Source organism: Podarcis liolepis (assembly GCF_965112155.1).
Source record: "Podarcis liolepis genome assembly, chromosome: 1".
Lineage (NCBI taxonomy): Eukaryota > Metazoa > Chordata > Lepidosauria > Squamata > Lacertidae > Podarcis > Podarcis liolepis.
This window is the reverse complement of record NC_139554.1, coordinates 91,293,275-91,318,935: the sequence shown is the minus strand read 5'-3', so window position 1 is coordinate 91,318,935 and position 25,661 is coordinate 91,293,275. Positions and strand designations below refer to the sequence as shown.

General features: G+C 42.7%; 1 protein-coding gene across 10 annotated transcripts in view; it reads left to right on the top strand.

Annotated features, from left to right (window-relative positions):
• SEMA5B (semaphorin 5B) overlaps positions 1-25,661 on the top strand; it is a 369,522-nt gene that overhangs the window by 329,365 nt on the left and 14,496 nt on the right. For 8 of the 10 annotated variants that reach the window (XM_083488884.1, XM_083488881.1, XM_083488882.1 and 5 more), the window contains 8 exons: positions 1,464-1,607; positions 5,238-5,385; positions 5,951-6,176; positions 7,540-7,758; positions 9,040-9,210; positions 10,500-10,649; positions 11,459-11,503; positions 15,172-15,377. In XM_083488884.1, the coding sequence (XP_083345010.1) occupies positions 1,464-1,607; positions 5,238-5,385; positions 5,951-6,176; positions 7,540-7,758; positions 9,040-9,210; positions 10,500-10,649; positions 11,459-11,503; positions 15,172-15,377 (1,309 nt within the window). Of the gene's footprint in view, positions 1-1,463; positions 1,608-5,237; positions 5,386-5,950; positions 6,177-7,539; positions 7,759-9,039; positions 9,211-10,499; positions 10,650-11,458; positions 11,504-15,171; positions 15,378-25,259; positions 25,330-25,661 lie in introns of all 10 variants that reach the window. The other 2 variants (XM_083488888.1, XM_083488880.1) reach the window with 2 other exon arrangements.

The window sequence follows — 25,661 nt, the reverse complement described above, 5'->3', positions numbered from 1 at the left end:
TGCCAAGAGAATGGGAGAGTTGATAACGGACTTGAAAACCATGAAGGCTACGCAGGTTTTAATTTAAGCTTCATGCTGCAGCTGGTGCCTAGCCAGGTACCCACTGGCTGCCAAACACTTTTATTAATTCAGTCAATTCTTGGAAAATCAACACATCTGTTCTCAGCTCAACTTTCAGGACCACAAGAAACAGGACAGCATGTGATATGGACTTGAGAATGAACTGTAGAAAATAGTTGCTCTGTCACTTGGTCAGGGCCACTGAGGTGAAAAGCAGGAGTGTGTGATGGCAAAAAGGAAACTACATTTGGTAGAATAACAATTATTTGGAGTTGGATGAGGAGGGGGTATAACTGCCCCTGAAATGTCTTTTCTGTTGCGACTCTGCATTTCTAAGGAAAGACACATACTTACTCTAAGAAAGAAGAATATGTTCCAATAATTTTCAAAATAATTGACCACCACAGTACCTGTCTTTCCTTTATTAAATGGGCCCTGAGATTAACACATCGTTTGGAAATCTAGGGTTCTGTGAGCTAAAAGGCAAATGTAAAATGAGAGAAATTTGAACAAGTATTGGGCAAGGAGAACACCTGAAATTGGAGGAAAGTTTCTTGAGAAATAGCACCTCACAGATGGTTTAGCAGTCTGTTTTGTCATATTCCAGGTCCACCAATAGAATGCTCTATTAATCCTAAGAGTGTTCCCTGAATCTTCAAATGTCCGTAAAAATAAATTGTCTTGTCTTTATGCTTAAGGAAATACTAACTGAGGTTTTAAACTGCTTGTGTTTTTTATTTTATTTTATGCAATTACAGTATGTCTATTTTTTAGTTTCTCATTGTTGTTTTTTAAAAATGTAATGCATTCTGAGCCTTTAGAATACAATAAATAAATGATTCGGTGCTTATAAAGCTTTATTATGTGCAGCAAATACTGCTTCTGAAGTTGCCTAAGTGAGGTCAGGGCATTTTTCATCTCTTATGCCCAACCCTTTGTAATTCTCCCCCTTCCAGCATATTTGATTCTGCAGGTTTTTCTACAACACCATGACATCTTTTTTTTTTTTAAAAAAAAGGTTTCATAAGGAACTCAAGAAATGATACAAAACTTTGCAAATTTATGAGTAATGGAGGGTATAAAAATGAAACCCTCGCCTGCCCCTATTATGTTTAGCATAGGCTTAAATCTGTTCAACATGAAATTGCCATGGATTTTGTTTGTTCAAATTTAAAAGTTGGGGAAGACTAAAAAAAAAAAGCACATGCAGAATTCTAACCCTAATCTCTGTCTTTTTCTTGGGCTAACCTCTATGGAAGCGTGCTTCGTACTGCTAGTCAGTCTCTGCAACCTGTTGGTACTCCAGAGCCAGCAGTGTTGAACTTAGCGTTAAAGTTGAAAAAAAAAAGAATTAACCCAGATGCCATGTTTTATCTTTCTTCCTTCCCCCTCCCCTCTGTCAGGAATGGAGCTTGGACACCATGGTCGTCCTGGGCCCCCTGCAGCACTTCCTGTGGGATTGGCTTTCAGGTCCGTCAGAGGTCGTGCAGCAACCCTGCTCCGCGATACGGAGGCAGGGTCTGTGTCGGACAAAGCAGAGAGGAGCGGTGAGAGTCGTTCCCCATCCCTGAACTTCTATGAGACTTTTTTTTTTTTTTTGGCTCAGAGCTCTTGTGTTTTCTTTTGAAGGATTCATTACACCATATGGATTAGTGACCCATCCCAGATGTCTTCTCCCATATGAACCTGCCCACTCACTGAGATCATCGTCTGAGACCTCTGCTCCTGGTGACCCTACCTGTAGAGGTTAGGCAGGTGGCAACTGGGGATAGGGTCTTGCCCTGGTAGTGGAACACTTCCCCAGAAACACCTGTTTGGCACCCATTCTTTAATCTTTTAGGGAACAAGTAAAAAAACTATTTCCCCCCCCCAAGCCTTTTGTGAATGAGATTGTGATTTATTGTATTCTTCTACTTCTGCTTCTGCTAGTCTTCACTATTTCATTTATGTTATGTGTGTTTTAGGTTCATCATTGTCATATTGTGTTTTTATATTGATCTCATAATTATTCATTTTTGCCTATAAAGCTGCCTTACAGACCTTTTAAATAAATATAAATATGTTACTGTGTCACACACCCATATGTCAAAATAATAGTTTGAAAAAAGGCCCATAACTTAAAGAAAGTATGGCATTGTTAAGCTGTTGAGGTTGCTAAACCTGAATTTTTTCAGTGAAGTATGCTGTGGTGCTACAAAATATTGCCACTTGCTATTCAGAATGGGAGCTGTTAGCCAGCCACAGAGCTCTTGTGCTGAAGGATGAGATAGAAATTTGCTCAAGAAGTGAAATAAGAGCATAAGGATGCTCTAGCCATAACACATGCTATGCTATGCTATGAATAGAGAAAGAAAATAGTATGCATATTTAAAAGGAGAACTGCACATATGCTGCATTTTCATAGGAGGGTTGATAGTCTTTAGATGGCATGCCATTCCCCACACCAGCAAACTAAAATAGTCAGTGCTAACAGAAGCGGAGCCAAAAATGGGCCATGGGGGTAAAATAAAAAACACCCTAAGCATGCTTGGAAGTCACAGGTATTGAGTGTCAGAAAACCAGGGGTGTGTTTTGTGGGAGATTTGGCAGCCAAACCTAACAAATACATATTCTTGTTAGTTATCATGAGAAGGGGCTAAGATCATAGAAATAGAATTGGTAGAGAGGTTCTGTGTGATGTCATTTCCCCTCCTGTCTGGAGAGGAAGGGACACATAATATGTTCCCCCCTCCATCTTTCTTTGACCAGCATTGGATGCAGATATATGCAGCTTTAGTTATAATGTAAAGATAAGTATTTTGCCTATATAATTTTTACTGCTACTGTAGCTGTGAACCAATGCATGATTATAAAGTAAGTAAACCTTATTTTAAAAGGCCTGATTCTTTGTTAAACATGGTAAGAAGGGGAGAGCCAGCTTATTTTGTAGTTGGACTTGCTCAAAATTGACGTTTGATCTGGCTCCCCAAGCAAATTTTTATCATGCCCCCAAGACCCCACCAATTTTGGTGATGGCAAAAAAGCAAAGAAAAAGGACAAGGACGCAGCACAGAGATGCGGGTGGGAATACAAGTTGTTCCCTCCCCCAGACATCAAGTTGATGAGCAGGGAGGCGGGGGTAACTCCCTTTTCTTAGCTGATCTGCATAGATTAGCTGAGGGGAAGCTTTTTGCCTTAGTGTGTCTATGAGCATGTGAGAATGCGGAGTGGCCACACACACCATTGTTTTGCAGCCCTTGGAGGTTTGGCCATTGATGAATGTGTCCCTCAGGCCAAAAATAAAATAAAATGGTTAGTACCCCAGCTAAAATTCTAGACAAAAACCTGCTCAGGAATTGCAAATGCAAAAGACACTTCGTTTAATTAGTCTGTGTGTCTTCATGTTTGATTAGCTCTGTGACTACTGGAAACATAACTTCATTTTTTCCATTGAAGTAGTGATAGCAATGGTGATTCTATTATGTGATGACTGAAGTGGAGCTAGAACTTTATTTTTAAAATGGGCAAAAGTAGTTGGACAAAAATAAAATTAACTCAAGGAAAGTGCTGCTGAACACAGCTGAATGCCACATTTACCTGGACCAGAGTTCCTGGGGAAATGATCCAGAAAGCCTGGGGGCAGACGAACATGATCTGTTTGGCCAAACTACTTTCTAACTGCAGAGGAGGCAGGGAGATTGTACTAAATTGTGGGTTCACACAAGCCTTAATGGCTGGGAGGTAAGTCCAAATGAACAAAGTGGAACTGACATGGAATAAATTTGCATAATAAATGGGCTGTAAGACCTTGCTTCTTCTCACGCCAGGTTTGGAAAGTAATGTCTGACCATGATACTATGTGGTGGGTTTCTTGTTTTGTTTTTGAAGTTTTTACAACCTTAAAGCACAGTTACAAATGGCAGGCATAGAATATAAATTGAACAAAACTACAAACTAAGCAAACTGTATGTATATTTCCTATACAAAAAGGAAAATTTCACAAAGAGAATGGGAGATAGTTAGCTTTGCAAACTTACTAGACTTCAGTTTTTAGGACCACAAATAATTGTGCAATAAGTCTATTCAAAACAATCTCTGAAGGATGGGGGCATACTTACAGTAGATAACATTGTGTTACATACACACTGATGGTTGCCCAGTTTCCATCAAATCTATCAACTCGCTGTACTCTCATAAGGACTTGGCTACTTAAACCCAGCATAATACTTGCTAAACAATAATATAGTTCAGCCATTTATTTTAGGGTAATTGGCATCAGATTATTAGATAATTTGGGATCCTAAAGAGGCCAGTTTAATTGCAAGTAGCTGGATTTCTAGCCTAAATTAGTTTGCAGTGCTTTAAGACTTAAGTACTAAGTTAATGGACAGGACTGTCAATACACACTTATAAAGATGTATCTGTTTTTAAAACATTTTTATTTTCTTCACCCAGGCAATGCCAGAAAAAAAATATTGTATTATAATGGTACAATGCGAGCATTAGTAGTAGGTTATGAACACATCTAATTTGGGTATAAACTATCTATGGGTCTTTTGCAGGATAGTTTGCTATACTTAGCAAACGTAAGTCAATGTTAGCTCCTATGATGTTGCTCTGCTGCTATGACCATCCAGTGCTTTTTTAAAAAAGGAAATAGTAGTATTACAGTTTTTAAACAGGGTAGAAAATTTGTGTGACCATAATCCCGAAACAACAAACAAAAGAGATCTCATTCATTGTTCATCTATGCAAACAAACTTAGAAGTTGTTGCCATTGATAAAGCTGTGTAAATAATTAAATAGTTAAGATGCAAGTATTACAAATTGGGGGGAAAACCAGCCTGCTGGAATCTCCAGCCCCTCCAGAATGGACACTAACAAGAATGGATTAGATCCAGACTAAGTAAGTAATGCTTTTAGTCCCACTGAAATCAATAGGACTAGTTCCTCAAAATTTATTTCCCGTTGATTTCAGTGGGTCTAAAGTACAACTAACTCTTTCTGTTTGCCTGTCTTGCATCTTTTTACTTGTGGTGCTGAAGCTGAATTTCTACTCAACCTGATGTCAGCCTTTTTCTTCCTGGTGCGAACAGTTCCTTGCAGAGTCTTTTACAACTTTCCTTTGGGGTGTTCCAGGACACTGACTTGCATTATTGTTTCCTTATTTCCCTCCCTGGAATTTTGTTTCCATCCAGGTTCTGCAATGAGAACAGTCCATGCCCATTGCCAATCTTCTGGTCTTCGTGGGGCCCTTGGAATAAATGTAGCGCAAATTGTGGTGGAGGGGTGCACTCCAGGCAGAGGTCTTGTGAAAATGGAAACTCCTGCCCAGGCTGTGCTGTGGTACGTTTTCATTCAGATAGGCTTTCGTTGCTGTTTTCTTATTCTCTCTTTTCCTCAGTCTTTTAAGGACTTGTCCTATACACCTGTGCTTAGAGAAGACAAGAGAGGGAGCTTACAGGTAATTGACCTAGGGGCTAGGTAAGAAGGGAGCCGGCATTTGTCCACAGACAGCTTTCCGGATCATGTGGCCATCATGACTAAACCGCTTCTGGTGCAACGGGACACCGTGATGGAAGCCGGAGCGCATGGAAACGCCTCCAACTGGGCCTTTGTCTATGGAATTCGTTTGCATGCATTAGTATGGGCACTTTATGTAACACATGCGCAGGCCTGTCGCCTCAGCATTGTATTCTGTTAAAGAACTGGAAGCAATACCAGACCTTGATTTATACACCTTCTGAGCATTATTACTGCTTCAGTGGTTTTGTGATTTTGAGTCAAATATTCGGGGGTTTATCTTATTGTTCCTTAAATGTCATTGTCCCCAAGTGCATTGGTAAAGCTGCAAACCCTCAAGTAAATGCTAATAATTGGGTCCTTTCCCCATTTTCTCCTATTTCTGTAGGAGTATAAAACCTGCAGCCCAGAGGCCTGCCCAGAGGTCCGAAGAAACACACCTTGGACTCCATGGATGCCCACCAACATCACTCAGAGTGGCGCTCGTCAAGAGCAGCGTTTCCGCTACACCTGCCGCGCTCAGCTTGCTGACCCTCACGACCTCCAGTTTGGCAGGAAGAAGACGGAGAGTCGGTTCTGCCCCAATGACGGCTCAGCTGTTTGCGACACTGATTGTACGTCTTGCCAGATTGCGAGATTAGAACGAGCGCCAAGCTAAGCTGCTTATTATTCATGCTGGAGGTTGTGGGCAGCTGAAGCGTAGGGTTGGTTAAATGCTGATCTACGTTGATAGCAACAGAGCAAATCAAAGCCAGCAGATTGAGACAGTATATACTCTGTCAGGATGGATGAGCATTAGGGAATTTGCTTGGGAGCTTTTCACACACCTGCAAACACTGTGTTGCTGGAGGTGCATAATCTTAATTCCTGTGTTTATTAAGATGCCCTTCACACATCAAGCAGCATAGGGGTCACTTCAGCTTGCTGTGATTGCACACTACAGGAGCGCATGATAGGACTATGTGGTTGAGAGCACAATTGTGGGGATATTTCAGATAATTGGGTTGCCATGAATTGAAGCAGTCGAGTGGGTATATATGGGGTAAGCAAACTGGTCCCAAGGTGTTGAAAGCTTTATATATCAATAGTAACACACACAGTAACAAATTGGCAGCTCATCCCTCAGCAGGGTCTCTCTCTCTCCTGCCGGCAATCATCCTGCAGTAGTTGCAGTTCCTGGGCCAAACACAAGGGAAGATCCACCTGCATGGCAGTAATCCAATCAGAAGTGCCTGAAGTACTGTGATCAGGCTATCCTGGTCCAGGAACCAATGTCACACTAGCTGAAGCTGATAAAAAGTGCTCCTAGCCACCAGGTCCTTTGGTGAGAAACCTGTGTCTCCCCTAGACTTCTTATTTGCTCCTTCTGAGAGAGTGCAAGCCCATCCAGGGCAGGTAATTGGCCGATTTCTTGGATACAATAACTATTCACCCACAGGGCCTGCATCTTGCCAGGATTCAAGCTCAGTGCATTGGCCCTCATCCAGCCCACCACCACTGCATGGTGTCTGCACCATTAGCACCACTCACATGTTGGCATGAGTGGGGCTAAGCAGGTTCATTTCAATTACTGCACCACAGTTTCTTTTCTTCACTATGTGATGAATGTAACCTGTATTTGCCATGATCACTTGCAGGGGACGGAATCTTACCAGTGTGCCCATGTGACTGGGGTGCTCGTGAAGCCTTGGCAGTTTACCTGCCACAGAAATCTCTTACTTTAGAGAAGGAAAGAGAGAGAGAGTGCCAATGTGACCTTGTATGGCTAAGATGCTCTGGGCAACACAGTGGCCAAAAGTCTTTCAGCCTTCCTCTTAGCCTTGAAGCTGGGAAGGGAACATAGTTCACCATGCAACTATCTGAACACTCCTTGCCCACTTCTGCTGCTGCAAGGTTGGGAAGAAAGCTGGGGGTTTCCATGTGTTTAATTCCTATATATTTCTTTTTTCCTCCCCCTCTCCCCACTGCCCCCCCCAGCTTTAGTTGATGACCTTCTGAAAAGCGGCAAGACCTCTATTCGGATTATTAATGGTGGGTGGTCCTTTTGGGGAGGGTGGTCATCTTGCTCTCGAGACTGTGAGCTGGGCTTCAGAACCAGGAAGCGAACATGCACCAATCCAGAGCCAAAAAACGGTGGCCTACCTTGCATAGGATCTGCAATGGAATATCAGGACTGCAACCCACATCCCTGTCCAGGTAAATACTGTGACCGTTCCCTGCTTTTGTTCAGTGTGAGTAGCGTGCTAAAGAAGCGTGCTATGAAGTTCTTCCATTACTCTTCACCCTGCCATCGTAGGGCATGTTTGCCTGTGCTGGCCCAAGGCATTTTCCTGCCCGAAGCAGAGCCAACATATGGTTCCCTTTTTCCCTGCTAGGGCCAACAATGTGGAAAAGTCTCGCTGCACCATTCACACACCAATTCATGCCTCATGATGCCATCTAATGCTGACCACTTCACCCTGCTGCATGGCATGATTGCTCCTGATGTTAGAGCTGGCACTTTTGCAGAAGGCATTTAACATACGTAGCTGTAAGCTCAGCCCTCAAAAGGCAAAGAAAGTTTGGACTGCACGCAGAGAGGTTGCAACAAAATCTCATTGCTTCAAAAACATTAGAACTTTCTGCTCCTTTAGTAAAGCGAGAGCTGTGCAGAATCAGATGTGTCTTTAAGTTTAAGATTAGATCTGGTACTTTGACTTTGCTCACCATTCCATGGTCCAGATTTGCTTATTTCAATATGGCTTACCCACCTCTAAGTATTGGTTACTCTTTCCTGACTGGCAATCAGGAAATATTATTTCCTTGTTAACTAGTCCTTGAAATTATGGCCCTGCTTCTTACTGGATTAGAACAGTAAAGGAGCCTTCCTTTCCCCATTTTCTCCACCCTTTCCCAACCCCCCAAACCACACCTGTTGGTGTTGTGTACCCTAAAGTGCTTTTCCAGGGGACTTTCAGACAGGGGCTTAATATTGTAAAGAGCCATTCATATATCACAAATATACTGTTAGCAAAGGTGTTTTTTTTAATGTATCAGATTTTTCTCAGACAGGGTAAATCCAGATTAAATGTGGGGGGGGGGGATGTGTTCTGGCTTTTTGATGCCAATGACATTGTTTGGATATTGCAAAAAATGTGCATGTGTGAGAATAGTCATTACTTTTGCATTATAATCATAGCCATTCCTTCCCTCCTTTATCAGAACTATGTGCTTGGAGGGGCCAGAAATGCAATGAACTAACTTAAATCATTTTGGCAGAGAAAGAAACCAATAGGGACTTGTGAACAGTGAGGAACAGTATTTGTAGGCAAATAGTTAGGATGCTATTCATCTGGTGTGGTAGCTTCTCCATAGCTTTCTTCTCCTTGAAATAATGATTTGGGGTTTTTTTTTATTGTGATGGTATTAACAGATGGGTGAAAAGTATGCCTGCATCTTTGTATTGTTTTATTTTGAAACCTTTATTTGGAACCTTAGTGAAAGGTTCGTGGTCCTGCTGGACTCCTTGGTCTCAGTGCTCAGCAACTTGTGGAGGAGGGCACTACCAGCGCACCCGAACCTGCACCAACCCAGCGCCCTCTAATGGGGAGGATATCTGCATTGGACTGCACACTGAGGAAGCACTGTGCAACACACACTTGTGTGAAGGTAGCCCTGTTGTTGTTATTCTGTATAACGCCATCATTTTTGTATTTATGTTCTTTTAAAAAATATGTTTTCATAATGCATTTGAGATTTCAGGACTGGTGTAATTCTTCTGTTGTTCTTCAAAAGTAATTTTGAAATAAATTAATAAATAGAGATAGATAGCTAGATAGATAGATACAGGTGAAACTAGAATATCGTGGAAAAGTTCATTTATTTCAGTAATTCAACTTAAAAGGTGAAACTAATATATGAGATAGACTCATGACATGCAAAGCGAGATATGTCAAGCCTTTATTTGTTATAATTGTGATGATTATGGAGTACAGCTGATGAAAACCCCAAATTAACAATCTCAGAAAAGGTGCAGTAGCTATTCAATCTGTAACATCTGCAATGGGTTCCTGAGCCTTTAAATTGTCTCTCAGTCTGATTCAGTAGGAAGCACAATCATGGGGAAGGCTGCTGACCTGACAGTTGTGCAGAAAGCCGTCATTGAGACCCTCCATAAGGAGGGAAAGCCTCAAAAGGTAATTGCAGAAGAAGTTGGATGTTCCCAAAGTGCTGTATCGAAGCACATTAATGGAAAGTTATGCGGAAGGGGAAAGTGTGGAAGAAAAAGGTGCACAAGCAGCAGGGATGACCGCAGCCTGGAGAGGATTGTCAGGAAAAGACCATTCAAATGTGTTGGGGACTTTCACAAGGAGTGGACTGAGGCTGGAGTTAGTGCATCAAGAGCCACCACACACAGACGGATCCTGGAGATGGGCTTCAAATGTTGTATTCCTTTTGTCAAGCCGCTCCTGAACAAGAAACAACGTCAGAAGCGTCTTACCTGGGCTAAAGAAAAAAAGAACTGGTCTGTTGCTCAGTGGTCCCAAGGCCTCTTTTCTGATGAGAGCAACTTCTGCATCTCATTTGGAAATTAGTTTCACCTTTTAAGTTGAAATACTGAAATAAATGAACTTTTCCACAATATTCTGATTTTTCGAGTTTCACCTGTCTGTCTGTTCCCAAACAATAGCTCGGCTGAGAAGACGGTTGCAGAGCATTTTTCCAAGTTCTGAATCACAGAACTAGACAACTGGTTTTGTCATTTTTCAGTCTACTTTATGCTTCTCAAAACAGACTTCCCCTGTTCATGGGTATTTGACATTATTTCTAAATGCTCAGTTGGGTTTCCATATTCAGAAACTATGTGACCTTTTGTCCTTTGCTTATCCCTCATGTTTTTTTCTTGGCTTGACATTGTGATCATCCCACATGCTTAAGTCTTATCTCTCATTCTTAAGGAGGCTGGTCCGAATGGTCTGAATGGAGCTTGTGTAACGAAGATGGGATCCAGTATCGTAGTCGTTACTGTGAAATCCACAATCCAGGATCTTCCCAATGTGCTGGGAACAGCACACAATACCAGGACTGCTTGTACAATGAGATCCCAGGTGGGTGCAACTTCACATGCTAAATGAGCAAGGAAAGGGCTCCACTAATTGCTGAGATGGATGCCTTACTAAAAAGAACTGATTGCCACTTTTAATATTGATAGGATTGTGTTTTGTAAGGCAGTGAGTATATTGAATGCTGCCTAGTATTCCATTAGTTCAGTTATGCAAGGAGAAGGCATCCTGCAGAAGGAAAGAGATTCAGGAGGATTTTTAGGATCCCATGCGTGGAAATGAAATGGCAGTAACTTTGGTGTAGCTATAGTCTGTTTAGAATTATAGCTAACCTCCATCTAGGGATGGGAAGGATTCTGTGACTAATAGATCTTACATAATCAGGGAGTTTTGTATTCTGCACCACAAACAGACACATCCTTAGATAGCAAGGTCGTCTGTCTGTGTCATACATTGGTCAAAATATTATTTAATTGGATCATATGGTATTCACATTTATTCAGGTATTTTATGAGCACAATTTAAATGCCTCATTTGAGTCTTTTTTTATATCTCTATATTTCTGTAATTTGCACAGTTCTTGCCAGAATTAAACAGTTCTAAGGACGCTTATTGTGTTGTATTTGGATAGTTTGCAATCCAGACAATTTTCTCATGTAATAGAGAGTATGTTCTTCTTAAAACTTTTTTTCACTATATTACATTCTGTGTTTTTTGCCAAAGCTCTGGGAGGCCCTCCATTTGCTGCAGAGATTAACTTGCCTTGCATTGAGCAAAGGGATTTTAATTGCCTGCACAATGTCGCAGATGACAAAAATGACATTTTTCTCCCCACTGTTTTTCTCTTTGTTTAGTAATCCTGCCAGCCTCAAGCATTGACGAGAGCACGAACTGTGGAGGTAGAGTACAGCTAACTATAGATCTTATTTTTATCTTAACATGACTCCTCTTTTCTGGGAAGCATCAACCCAACCATTAATCTGTGCAGTTCACATCCCGTTGATAGCCTTAATTCCACTGGAGTCCGATTGTCTGAGGGGAGGAAGGGAGGGGAGAAAGTATCTGTGATTCAGTTTTCTGGTATAAGAATTTAATTTGGGGGAGGGAGCATCTCAGAATAATTAATTACCAGGGAGATCACAGTCCTTTCCACTGCAGCTCCTTTTTAAATGGACTGGAAAAGATGAAGAGAGATTCCTCATTTTCCTGAGCGCTTAGTTAATTGTAGAGTTGTCACCGAATTTCATTATAAGCAAAACATTGATACGGGTTCCTGTTCTGGAGAAACTTCCAAAGCTTTTAAGGGGAAGCAAAAAGAATTTTGATAAGACTGGCAAAGTTTCTCAGGCTGGATCCGACACATCCCTTGTTAATTGTATAAATGTTTTAACTTCTTGAGCACTTTTGAATGTAGTGGGTGCTTCTGTGTTTGTCTCTCATTTACCATGTACAAAGGTCTATGAATGGTGTTTGCCACCCCCAGGAAGATGAGATTTGCACCCAACCACCTTTTGGAGTGAAAGTAGCCTTGGTTGCTACTCTTTCCCGCACAAGCATAAATGAGCATACCAAATCTCTCTCTCTCTCTCTCTCTCTCTCTCTCTCTCTCTCTCTCTCACACACACACACACACACACACACACACACACTACATATACACCACAACGCATACCTATCTCCTTCCCTTTCTGTGTAAGAGCATTCCCACATCTCACTCCCCACCTCCAGGGGTTTTTGAGGGTGGAGAGGGGGAGAAATGAATGCACGGGGATTGCTGCAAGTAGCTCGCAGTGTAATAAGCTGAGTTTGTACCAGGGTAGCTCATATAATAAGACTGCAGTGAATTCTAAAGTTGTCTCTACGAATGAACCCAATGCAAAATCGATGGCTATCTTGCCATTGGAAACAGGATTAGACAGCCAATGCAAAACCTTGATTACTGGAAAAGCAGTTGCCATGCCACTAATTTTATCTGACTTCTTTAGAGTTCGGGGAATTGCATTTTCTTTGTGCATTTCCTGCAGGTCGCTTGATAGCTAGCAGAGTCTATTGAAGGGCCAGAAGAGAAAGCAACCTTCCTTGCTTCTCACATTGTGCTTTTTGATACCTTCCATCTTTCTGAATAGGAGAAAAATAGCAGCTTCGCTAACACAAGGCACTTGTTCTGGTACTTTGAAAGTTCAGTTGTAGTAGGGAACTATGGTTAAGAGCAGAATTCTGGCTTTTTCAGCTACTTGTGCAGAGATTACTGAAGCAGATGGAAACGAGCTCCCTGCACTCCTACCGCAGCTCGTTGCAGATCTTGACTTATTAAGTCATAAACATACTGTGCATACCATGCCAGTGGGTGATTTAAGCTTTTGTTGCAGCCGTCTTGAAACTGATCACCAAATTTCTAGTAGATATAATTGTCAGGAGCAGATTTTGGGTCATCCAAAAGCACCATGGTGCTTCAGTGGTTTTGCACAACAGCCCCCACAAGTAAGCAGCTTTCCTGACGAACCGCTTGGACAGCTCTTGGCCTGCGCATTAGTCACTCTCTGTACAAAAAGCATTACAGCAATGACAGAAAAGGCAAAACGCTCCATCGGCAGACCTTCCCATCTAGTGTGTGTGACTGCAGGGGAAGCAACGGAATTAAGACTCCAGTTCCATTAGCAGCACGGTTGGTTTTCTTGTATCCCCATTCCTCCTGCCAGGTGTGTGCCTCAGCTCAGGGTCTCCTTATTAACCTTATATTCATCATTATGCATTGGTATTGATATTTTCACTGCCCTCTTCTGCCATTGCAGTCTTATTTGTTTATATAATGCATGGGGATATTATTTATCCCTTAGCATCTCTGAATATCTGGCAAAGATATAATCATTAGAAATTCAGCCTGCTGCCCTCTCACACGTGAAACAAGGGGGAATCTGCGTTATGGGCAAAACCAGAAACATCAGCCTGCAGATTCATAGAATGCTCATGTTATGCAAATATTTAGCCAGGTGCCATGGAAGCACAGCTGAAAGGCAGAGAGACCTTGTAAGGGACAGGACTGAAGATGAAAAGTTTTGAGGAATCAGCTGCTCAGTACCAGAGCACCAGAGAATTCTTAGCACCTCACTAGCTACAACTCACCTTGGCAAAAGCCATGTTAAAGTGTTACATTGATGCTGAAAGTAGGGCCTAGGAAACCTTATCCTCAAGTGACTTTTCAACTTTGATTCTTAGAATTTGTCACTGGTTTTTGTTGTTGTTTACTCCTTTGCATTCCTCTTTCTCAGCAGAACGTCTCCTTGGTTACCCACTGGAATGGAAGCGTTTTGAAATCTATATGTCTACTTATTTGTGTTGGGGAATGTTTTATGCACCAGGAACTTTCTTCTTTGAAATCTTTATGGGGTACCTGCGTCAGTGGTGTCACCTTGCAGCTGCGGTTCTGCTTTCATTGCTCACCAAGAAACCAAGCCAGGCAATATTCAGTGTCATCCCTTGTTCTTGCTGCTTCCTGTTTTTTCTCCCAGGAGGCTCCCTTTCTGTGGCTAGTGGAGAAAGTATCAGCAAGAGCACATGCAGGCTTTCAGAGATGGCTGGAGAAGCGGAAGCTGATCAGAGACCAAAAACCAGGCTGGGGTGGAAGGGTGGGGAACCCTGTATCCTTAGCAGGCAGCATACATTGGAGGCAGCCAGGGGGGTGGCTTGTGCAACGCCAAGCAGGTCCCCTGCCTTGGCTGCCCTGAGCAGAGGTCTCATAGAAAAAGCAATGAGCTCTCCTCCTTCTCGGTGGTGGTAGCATTTTGCAGGCTTCCATTCAGTGCTAGCATGAGCACTCAGCATCCTTGGGCTTCCAGAGTCCCAGAGCCCTGAAATGGCTACTGCTGAAGCCTGTTCTAGGCCCCCTTTAAAAATACATATTTTTCATCTGAGCACCTAGCAATCATATTTGTGTCCCTGACACTCTGGGGCATTGTGTAAATTTTAATGGCAGTTAGATGTATCTGCTCAGAATCCTGCCACTACTCCCTGTCACCCACTGCCAGGTAAATCCCCCGACAGAGGAGGGGCCCACCCAAGAGCACTTTGCCAAGAACCTCCTCAAATAGGGAGCCAGCCTAGACCTACCACACCTTATCAGCCACTTCCACTTGTGCATTTTAGGTAGGTCAGAAGGCCTTCCTTTCTTCTGATTTGAGAAATTCTGAGTTTACCACCCACCTCCCAGTTTCCGTGACACGCACATTCTTTGGAACCTGTTGCTGTGTATTGTTTGTATACCTCATTTCTCTGCCTGTCAGCTTAATGTTTAGTTTCAGTATCAATTGGAGGAGAAAGGAATAGCTTTAAGAAAGCAGCGTATGATGCCACTGAAGCAGAACTGTGATGAGCAGACTTGATAGTAAGGGAAGGAAGCGTCTGTTAGTGGGTGTTACCATGCAAGACACTGGCTTCTTTCAGAAACACATTTTCCTTATGCCTAGGAAAGAGAAAATTACCCTCTTGAGTGGTTTATTGTTGTTGAAAGTGTTTTTGTTCTTGTTTATGTCTCTAACCACAGCATCTCTTACCACACTTTCTTCTCTAGGTTTCAGCCTTATCCACCTAATTGCCACAGGGGTCTCCTGCTTCTTTGGTTCTAGCCTCTTAACCTTTGTTATCTATGTGTACTGCCAGCGTTGCCAGAGGCAATCTCAGGAGTCAACTGTTATCCATCCCACCACTCCCAATCATCTCCATTACAAAGGCAACACAACTCCCAAGAATGAGAAATACACACCTATGGAATTCAAGGTAAGAGGCTTCATCAGCCCAAAGGTCTGTGTTATACACTGAATTCATTTGCAGCACATCCCAGTGGCTCATAACCTTTAGTACAGTTTGCTTCAGCAAATTTTCCCAGCACACTTAAGAGCTGAGCTACATGATCAGCTGAAACAGGTGGGGTAGGTAACTTTGCCATCTCTTTGACGTGCAGGGAATTATGCGGAAGCACTGAAATTGTTCTGCACAGCAGGAACTTTACCACGTGGTTCTTCTGATTGTGTAGCTGGGTTCAAGCCTCAATCCAAAGACCAGTGGTTGATGTTTTCTTGCTGTGGTTGACTAGCCTGTTTCTCCATCATTGAGTGAGCGTGCTTTCTCCATCACCTTCATTGCAAACATATATGCTAGGTAACATTACTAAGACATGTTTCTGAAGGGCCATGGTGTATCAATATTTAAATTGTGGAGTTAAGCCCAGCATCCTACTGAAGGTTCACGATTTAGATTTGGAACCATTGGGCTGTGCTCTGCTATGTTTGCATGTATTTTTACATACATAATATTGTTTTCCTATCCTCTCTCATGGCCCATCCAAATTTTCTCCCATGTTGCTTCTCAGAAGGGATCAAATAATAGCTACATTTGTATAGTTCTTGTTTTTTATTTATTGAATTTCCATATAGCCCTTTATCCAATGATCACAAGACGGTTTAATGTATAAAAACACAAAAACACATAACAAGAAACGAAGCAATAACCCCCACACCCACAGTTTAAAAGGCCATAGATTGTTATGATGATGTCCACATAAAACACCACCTTTTTCTGACCACATTCTTTGCTTACTTAGAAGGCCTATCCAAAAGAGAGTTATCTCCAGAGTGTATTGGTTGCCTTGGCAACCTCTTTTTCAATAGAAATCTGGCATTTCTGTTATCAAGAAATGAACCTGACAAGCTAGCAAGTATCCCAGTAGTAATTAACACATAATAAAGCACCCAGCATCTGTAATCAGCAAAGTAACTTGTAGGCAGGGGGAAATACCTCTTAAAAGCAATTAATTAACTTGCAGAGAGCAAGAGCAGAAAGATTGCTATTCATAGTTTTAAAAACAGGCAGCAGGTACAGAAAGTGGAGCAGGTTGCAATTAGGCCACTCTTGGATTCAGAGCTTCCTTGGCAAGTAAGGCTTCCAAATGGCCCTGGCGATAAAGAAAAAGCAAGAACGTTTTTAGGGATTTCTCAATTAGTGCCACTGCATCGAAACAATTTTTAAAAATGTCCTTCAGAGCTGAAATATAGGTTTTGGCAACCGGAAGCAACCCTTCATCTTATCAACCTGCTTGTTTTTGGAGCCTGTTAGCTAAATTCTTCAGAAGCAGCTTACCTGACCTGCAGCTGCCAAATTCCAAATGAAAAATTTACCGACTGCCAACAAACAAATGGGGATAGATCACCCAGGCCTACCCACTTCTCTCAGTTCATTGATGGAGCTCCCTTGCCTACAGAGATGTACTCTTCACCTGTGTGGAAGGGGTCAACTCTGCATTTGAAGAACTGCCTCTTTCTCTCAAGTGAGAGTTTCCTCCTGTCCTTATTGGCAGTGGTGTCACAGGCAGTTACTAACCCTTGATAATCCTAAATCCAGCTCTGTTGCATCAATAATTATTTTGAAGTCTTGATTAACAAGCTACATGCCCAGCAGATGTCTGGAAAAATAACAAGACCTTATTATTTCCAGAGCTGCACTGGCTAAGTTGGCCTTCCTTATCAATGACAATTTCTTTCTGAGATGTAAGGAATCGCCTGTTTTGCTTGCTTCCTCACATAATTTCTTGCTTTCTGAGGGAAAAAGGTTAATTTTCAAGGGAAGCTTAAATCTCCTAATATTAGGACAAAATTGTGTTCTAGAAATGGTTCAGTGCACATTTTTGGTGATGTCGATCTTGGTGGATGAGAAAGCATGTGTCAAAAGATCTGGAATCAATGAACAGCAATTTTCTCTTCACAAAAAATGAAATGCATGAAGCTAAGAAATTTAAACCTTGAGGTATTCTTAGTTAGGGAAACTTAGAGGTCTCCTCTAAAAAATTCAGAGGAATCCTATAGTACAACCCCCCTAGGACTGTATTCCTTCAGAGTGTGGAGGGGAGATTTTATGACTGCATGCTCCCCATTTCTAAAACTTCTCTAACATAAGTGAAGCTTATGTTATGGGTAAGCTAAAGAATGCAGAACAATTAGTGTGTCACAGTTCTTTAACACAGGATCTCTAACTGTACTAAAAATAGTCTCCTAGGAAATGCCCTGGATTCAGTCCGCAGTATTTCAAGGTAGAGCTTTGAATATCCCTGATTAAAACCCTGTGGAGCCACTGGCAGTCTGTGCAGACCAAGGGTAGGTAATGTGGTGCCTTCCAGTTGGTGGATGGCACCACTAGACTCCCTATATTCCCTGAACATTGGTCATTCTGTTGGGAGTCCAAAATACCTGGAGGGGCCCCTACATAAGGAAACTTGCACTGAAGGCAAGCAATGTGGGCTTGATCATATGCTCATGTAGCAGAAGAGCATGGTATTCCAACAGCGTGTGCAAACCATGTAACCAAACAGCTCCTACCTTCCCGCTCCCCTGTTGCTTATTTCTTTTTCATTAAAATAGTGAACGTGGTAACATCTGGAGGGCATCGTGTTGGCTGTCCATGGTGTCGACAGTATTGTTACATGGACCAATAGTCTGACTCTGTTAAAGGCAGCTTCCTAGCTGTGTGTGCCATGAAGTCTACACTTTGTGTTCTCCAAGTGAGCCTGCTGCCCTCAGGTGCCTTGTCAGTGTTGAAATAAGATTCAGCTGCCAGTCAAGTCAGCTTTGTTGTGTAGAAATGGGGACCACCAAATTTGTCCTCCTGCTCAAGCAGCAAAATGTGTTGGACCAGCCCTGTTCTATGGGCTTGCATGCTAGACTTAACTTGACGTCCGGACTTGCTCAGTTGCTTATTTGTGACTCTCCACCTCATAAACCAGGCCTCAGGAATTTGACTCTTTGAAGTTCTCATGAATCCTGAATACATGTGTCTATGTTCATCCATTGTCTTTGCACACTAAGAAGCCCATCTGGTTTGTGGGTGCAGTTGCAATATAGATGGTGAAGGGCAGGGAGATACTCATTCTTACTTACTTAAAGTCAACTCAGAGATGCTTTGCTCCTTGTAAAATTATTTTGCCTGATATAAGCAAAAAAAAAAAAGTTTTGGAAGATTGCATTGGCAGAAAGTTGGAGGAGGGTTAATAAGAAAGCACTTTTGTTAAGTGCAAGTCAGCATGAACTTGTAGAAGGTAAATCATGTCTCACAAATTAGATTCTTCCCCTCCTCTGCTTCTCTTTTTTCCTGCCCCTTTCCATTCTTTTGGCTAATTAAATAAATATTGATCTTTACAGAAAGGAAAACACAATCTGGATCCTACTGTAAGTTTCTGATTGTTTCATTAATTTGAGGTATTTTCTTGGTCCCGAAATCATTCATCCCCTTCCACCCACCAACCCAGTAAGGTCATTCCTGTATAGGAAGGGGTCTTTAAGCATCTGATTCAGTGCTATGCAGAAGCATCATAGTGGTAAGAATCCCTGACCTCAGATTTTGTCATGTACATTAGCTAGATAAGGTGGGGGTGGAGACATAAGAAGTTGACAGATAGGTAGTAGAGAATAGGCTAAGGAAGACTCAGAGGGCAGTAAAGGTGAAGTTAAGTGTGGTCCCTTCCAACTCTAAAATTCTATGATTCTAAGTGAAGCTCAGCAAAGGAGTTGCTGAAGAAGTGGATCCTTAGAGGAGGAGAAAGAAATGGCTTATTTAACAGAGGGGTTAAGACTGTTCTATCTATAGGGAACCACATGGTAGAAACCACAGAGACAGACACACATTGGACTTATAGGCAATTGAGATTGTCTAAAAAACACAGAGGAGTGAAAAGGCAATTAGGAAGAGGACCCCATCTATATGGCAAAGTCACATTGGTTTTATACCTTTCATGACAGAGAATTCTGGAAATGGTAGTTTCATGCTGTGATTTATAAGAGATCTCTTCCCCCACACCACCACCCATCCCACATCAGGTGCACAATTTTCAGGGAAGAGGGACTGTAAAGTCTGTTTAAGTCTACAAAATGGATATGACTAGGTGTTGGGGCAGGGAGATTTCAAGGTGGATCTGACACTTAGACCTGACACTGTTTTGAACAATGGAATCTGCTGTGTTTGGTGGGGTGAGCGCCTGCCGGCAAGGCAAACTAAAGCTCGTGTTCTGTGCTTGATGTGCCAAAAATTGTAATGCGTTGTTTGTTACAACTTACAGGGAGGATGTTGTTGTCTCACACAGTAATCAGGAAGGCACAACAGGTTAGAAAATGGGAGATGGAATGTTATCCAGAATTTCCCGGAGCTCTGCCATTCCTTCCATTCTAAATGAACCAAAGTGGTGGTCAGACAGGGCGCCCCAACACCTCTGACATAGTGGGAAGGGGCGCAGAGGGTTAACAGTCAATGGTCTATGATGATACAGAGGTTTCCAAAGCCATCTCTAGTATTTTATTTTTGTTTCTTCAAACCTCCCTGTTCAAAAGCTGTGCTTTAGCCACAGCATATTTCATCTGTGTTTTAACCACAGCATATTTCAAAGAAGGCAAGATCTAATGACAAGGAGGTGGAACCTGCATGAGGGTGATTCGGGCATTCAAGTACATATGGATGAGATGTAAATGCTGTTGATGGCAGTAACCCATCGATCATTTCACTGATAACCTGCCAAGAGACTGATGATTCAGAGAGGAGGGGGGTGGATATATTCTGCCTGCTTTGTGCAGAATATTCTGGGTTCTGCTGTCAGATCTTTTAGCCAAGGTTGTGAGCGAATATTTCAAGTCATCTAATCAGCCATTCATGTTCCATTAATTAGAAATAGCTTCTACAGTCCTTTGATGGTGTTGTGTTCTGTTCAGCATGAATGCATATTGTAACAGGAGTTGTTTACATCATGCATTAGGTTGCAGCTCCTTCCACCATTCCCTGCTCAGCCAGGTTGTTTGGGCTGTAATAGCGCACGCTATTAAAACATAAGCCCCTGCTGTTTTAGATACTGCGCTTCCAAGTGAGAGTTCCAAAAGGGCCATACACACAAGCAAGGGTTATCAGTCTGCTGGTAATCATGATTGTAATGATCCATGATATGAGGAAGGGGATTTTCTGTCCTGCCTATATATTGGCTGATCATAGTACTCACGAGTTGCCAACCAGCTGAGTGAGGAAAAGACACACACCCCCATGCAGCCCCAAGGGCAAAATTATGTGCGAGGGTTCTCCTAAATTTAATTCTGCTGAGTATGCAAGTAGGTTTCACATGCAAGAATCTGGGATTTCTGCACTAAAAGCACAAAGAATGTTTAAAAATCCCACAAACTGCAATAAATATAAATGAACAAGAAGATAGCTTGACCAAACACCTTTCCCCCCTCATGCAGATGTTCTAAGTTCAATATATGGCATCTTGACGTAAAATATTTTTCGGTTGCAGGTCTGGGACCTATGCCCAAGCTGTAACAGAGCTGTAACCATTCAGAGTAAACCAGCCTTCCCCAACCTAGTGTTCTCCAGATGTTTTGGAGTGTAACTCTCACCACTGGCTGTGCTAAGGGAGGCTGGTGGGAGTTGGAAGTCTCCAGCTACTGGAAGGGCAGGCTGGAGCAGACAGTACTGTACTAGATCGTTGTCTGAGATTATAAAGTGGCTTCATATCTTCTTAAGATGTGACCTACTCAATCAGGAATAGGGGGTCCATCTAATTCAAAAATCTTTACCAACAGTGGTTAGCAGGAAGCCTCCAAACAATGACAATGGTCCTCCTCCGTTGTTTGCTCCACAGCAAACCAAACCAAAGTATCCCTGAACCCGAGGATACCATATAGCAACCATGGGAAGTATAGGCCTGGTTGGCACATCACAACCATAACATAGCAAGTATGAGCAAGCTCCCAGGGAGGAGCTTGTAGTCTTCCCCTGTCATCCAAATCTCGACTCATAGTTCAGCACTTTTCCAAGCCTATCCATAAGCTGTAACCAAGGTTTGTTCATGGTTTACAGCTAGTTTGCGGCTAGTCTTAAGAGAGCTAGATCACGAGTGGAGAACAATGTGGGTAAACATCAGCTGAGCTCAGTGCAGCACATCAGCGCGGGGGGGGGGGGGACCAAGGAGAATGTAGAATTATACAGAATATTTATGGTATCACATCAGACTTGTAAACAAAAGATGAATGGCCAAACTGGCTCAAAACTCAGATATAGGTCCCAAGCTGTTCAAGACAGGAGACTTGTCCTTTGTTGCCCTTGCCTCTGCTGCCAGTGCCAGCCACATGCCCAGAGAAAAGAGAGCTTGGCAGGAGGAGGAAGGTGTCCTTTGGAAGCAGATCAGGAGCAACAGGCCCAGTCATATAGGGCTGCAAGGAAAGGGAATGTCGTCGATTGTGGGCCAGGCAGGGTTATAGTGAAGAAAAAGACACCAATAAAAGGGGATGGTTGGAGCCTAGAACCACTGGTGCTTGGACATGCCACATGAATGGGTGGCTCTTGGTGACGAGGGAATGAAGCAATAGGAAGTGTGTTTGTGTGTGAGGGAGGGAGGATTTGCAAAATACAGCCTTGTAACTTCCAGTTACAGGAATTATTTCAGGTTGCAGAGAGATTTCCACAATATAGCCTTCCTTCTGTCAACAGAAAGAAAGCCGGTTTCATCAGTCTGGCGCAGTACCCTTGGTGAAAGGGATATTGAATTGTGTGATATGTGGTTCATTAACCACCCAGAGATATACACCTAGATGCTGTAGGGAAAATGTCAGTGCTGGAGACCGGGAAACAGAGCCTCTGCTCTCCTCCCATCCCCTGAAGAATAATAATTTCAGATGAAGCGGCAATCTTAAAAAAAAATCGGAGGACCTTCCAGCTGTGAAATGAGAAATAAAACTGGAAGGGGGATGTGATGTTCCAAAGCACTGCCTGACTTCTCAACGTCTTGTTCCCTTGTGGATGGTCATTTTTACTGCTGCTGAAAATAACACTTGCGGGGTCCAGGGAGGCAGAGATAGCATAGAAGACTTTGAACCACCTTTCCTTTCCCAGGAGGTATTTGCAGCTGGGCTAGAAACGGGCTTGTGGAGTTTTTTTACCCTTCTATCCCTTGGAAAGCACAAGATGGCAATCTCCTATCTTTTAATTTGATAGGTTGCTCTTTCACTTTTACTGGCTGTTTTCTTTCTTCACCCTTGATTCCCATGTGTGGGCTGGCAGAAGTAGTGATACAGCCACAGCAAGAGCCTCCTTCCTGTAGTGACCCTTCGGTTGTACATCGTTTGAAGCTGCAGCATCAATCTGTTTACAGTTTAGCCATCAGTCAGAAGAATGAATTGCAGCAGTCTGGAAAGTTAGTAACGGTTTCTCCTTGAGACCCATCTCTTCACTGCGTGGCTTTAAAATTGAGGCTCTTGGCTAGATTAGCAAATCATTTATTCCATCCACTCAACCCTCCTCCTCCTCCAACAAAAAAAGTGAAATGCAAATTTTGGTTCTTATGATTTTCATGTGTACCAAAGCCTTTCCCCCCACCTTCCGGCATTTAAGAATGTTTGCCGCTTGAGTGGCAAAGCACATGTTTACAGTGGGCAGAGTCTGATATGAAAGGGAATGGTTTGCAGGTGGGAAACAGCATTATTTTTATTGTATTATCCCGCAGCTCTAAATATCACTTCAAGGGATGCTTGATTTACATAATGCCTGCTAGGAAGAGAAAGCAAGGAGGCTTACTGAGGAGGAACAAAAAGGATTTAGCAGTACAGCTTAGCTGAAAGCTATTAGTCTCTTCCCCTGACCCTCTTTAATTCATTGGGTCGAGTCAAATTGAGCAGTCAGCCATGCTCGGGAGGTGTGGCTCTCATGCAGTGAAGATTACACCGGCAGAGCAATGATGCATCTTACAGAGGTGCCATTACCTTATGGCGGCAGCGGCAGCAGCAAGCCTGGTAGGCTTGTCACATTTGTCTTATTTAAGATCAGTGGATGCTGCCACTTAAGGGTTTGAATGTTTGCCTCTGTCAAATTTATGTGGAATATTAGCAGCCATTCACTAGCTCTGAATCTTTGCTGTCTGCTGTGCTGCAGTATAAAGTCGGGAGTGTGTTGCTGTTGTTGGGACGTTCCAAGCAAAACCTGCCTTTGGTTTTGACCACTTGTAGTGCAGGCCCTTTTGTTATCTTGAGGCGGGATATAAGGCTCCCCACAATCACACAAACACACAACTGATAGGCCCCACTGTTACATGTTCCCTCATCCTCTCCTCTCTTTCCCCCACTTTTCATTCCAGTCTGGGTTTTGTATCATATGGGAAGGCTTCAAAGCCCCCCCCCAACCCTTGTTTGACCAGAGTTGCTACAATCATAGAATTGTAGAGTTGGGAAGGATCCTGGGAGTCACCTAGTCCAACCCCCTTTCAATGCGGGAATCTCAGCTAAAGCATCCAAGACAGATGGCCACCCAACCTCTGCTTAAAAACCTCCAAGGAAGGAGAGTCCACAACCACCTGAGGGAGTCCGCTCCACTGACTACACAGAAAAATACAGTAGATGTTGTTATGACCAGTGAGGTAGCTTGCAAGGTCTTTAGGTGGCAGGGATGGAAGTGGAAGAGTGGGATGCTCAGTCAGTATCATGCAAGCACATGGCTGCTGAGTGAATGATAGTCTCTATTGTATATTGTGGAGATTTGGAGGCAATCCGTATGCATCTGACTGTGCAGGAAAAACACCTTTGATTTTTGTTTGTTTTATTGTGGAACACTTGAGATCAATGTGTAAAACAGCCCTTCCATGCATAGAAGACTCATTCACACACAGAAAGGCACTTTTGGGTTTAACCCACTTTCCATCTATCTAAAAGCTTCATTGTGTCTGGTGTAGCAGTGGGCAGAAGGTAGATCTGTATCTACTGGTAGATCTGGGTGATTTCAAGATCACCAATTTCTGTTGTTCTTTAATAACAAAATTAACTCCCTTCCTAAATGATACTCTTGAAATGAAGAAAGGAGGAGTGTCATTGTTGCAGGTGGTTGTGGCGGGGTTGCCATCAGGAATAAACCTTTGTGAAGAACTTTCAGTGCTGGCAAAACAAATGCCTTGGGCTGAGAATTCGATTCTACATGCGTCCTCTGCAGCTGGCTCCGGTTCATGGGTTCTAGTAAAACACAAAGTCACTCCTGCAACCACGAAATCTGCCCACCCCTGTTCTAGTGTGACGGGGTGCTTTATAAGGAAAGATAATTGTACCTGATGCTATAGACTTGCTGGCGCTCAAGTGGTTTTTGACTAGGTCAGTGACCTGGTTAAGAGATCACCTAGAGCTACATTTGAGGTCAGAAGAGGGCAAGATACTGTCTGTTTCATTTGTAATAGCCACATCAAGATTATGGAATTATATATTTTTAATCCTTTGCAAAGATGCTGTTTTTCACTGTTTCTTTTTCTGAATGTGTTCAAACATGACAGACTTTTTCCGGGCACAGAAAAATATATCTGCCCAGCAGATAGATTAAACATGAGCTAGAAAAAGATAAAGAGTGTGTTGAAATGACAGTGAATTTTTACATCAGCTTTTGGTGGTGCCATTGAAAGGAATTAATTAATAAATGCCCAGCAAAGGAAGGGGGGGAGAATAAGAAATCCCTTATTTAAACATCAGTAATTAAAATGATACCTACATCCCACCTCCATTTTTTCTCCATGCTGTTGACAACTACTTGTAACTTTGTTGGTTGTTAATTTTCTTCAGCCATCCTTTTCCCCTCAAATGTGACCATGCCTTGTTACTTACACTGTAGCTTACAGAAGTGACACACTTAATATCGGGGGGTCCAAACCTGGATATCTACCAGTGGAGATGGAGATCAGGTAAATGTGCACCTGCTCTTCCAAATCAAAAGAGAAATGCCCTTTTGGTTTACTCTTGGGAGGGAGCTGGAGTGAAACATGTAGACGGGACCCCAGTCTCAGTTGCACAGTGTCGGGTGATGGAGATGGTGGTGACGACCATCAAACATCATGTCACCAATATGGGTAAGCCATGTCTGCAAATCTGGAGAAACCCATAGATCTTAGTTTGTAGTAGTGGCTTGGCTCAGATTGCCCAAAACAGTGGCAAGCCAGGAGGAGTTGTGGCCCTATCCACAGAAAGGTCTCTGTAGAGAGCTACAAAATACTTAAGACAACACCTTAGAAGAGGG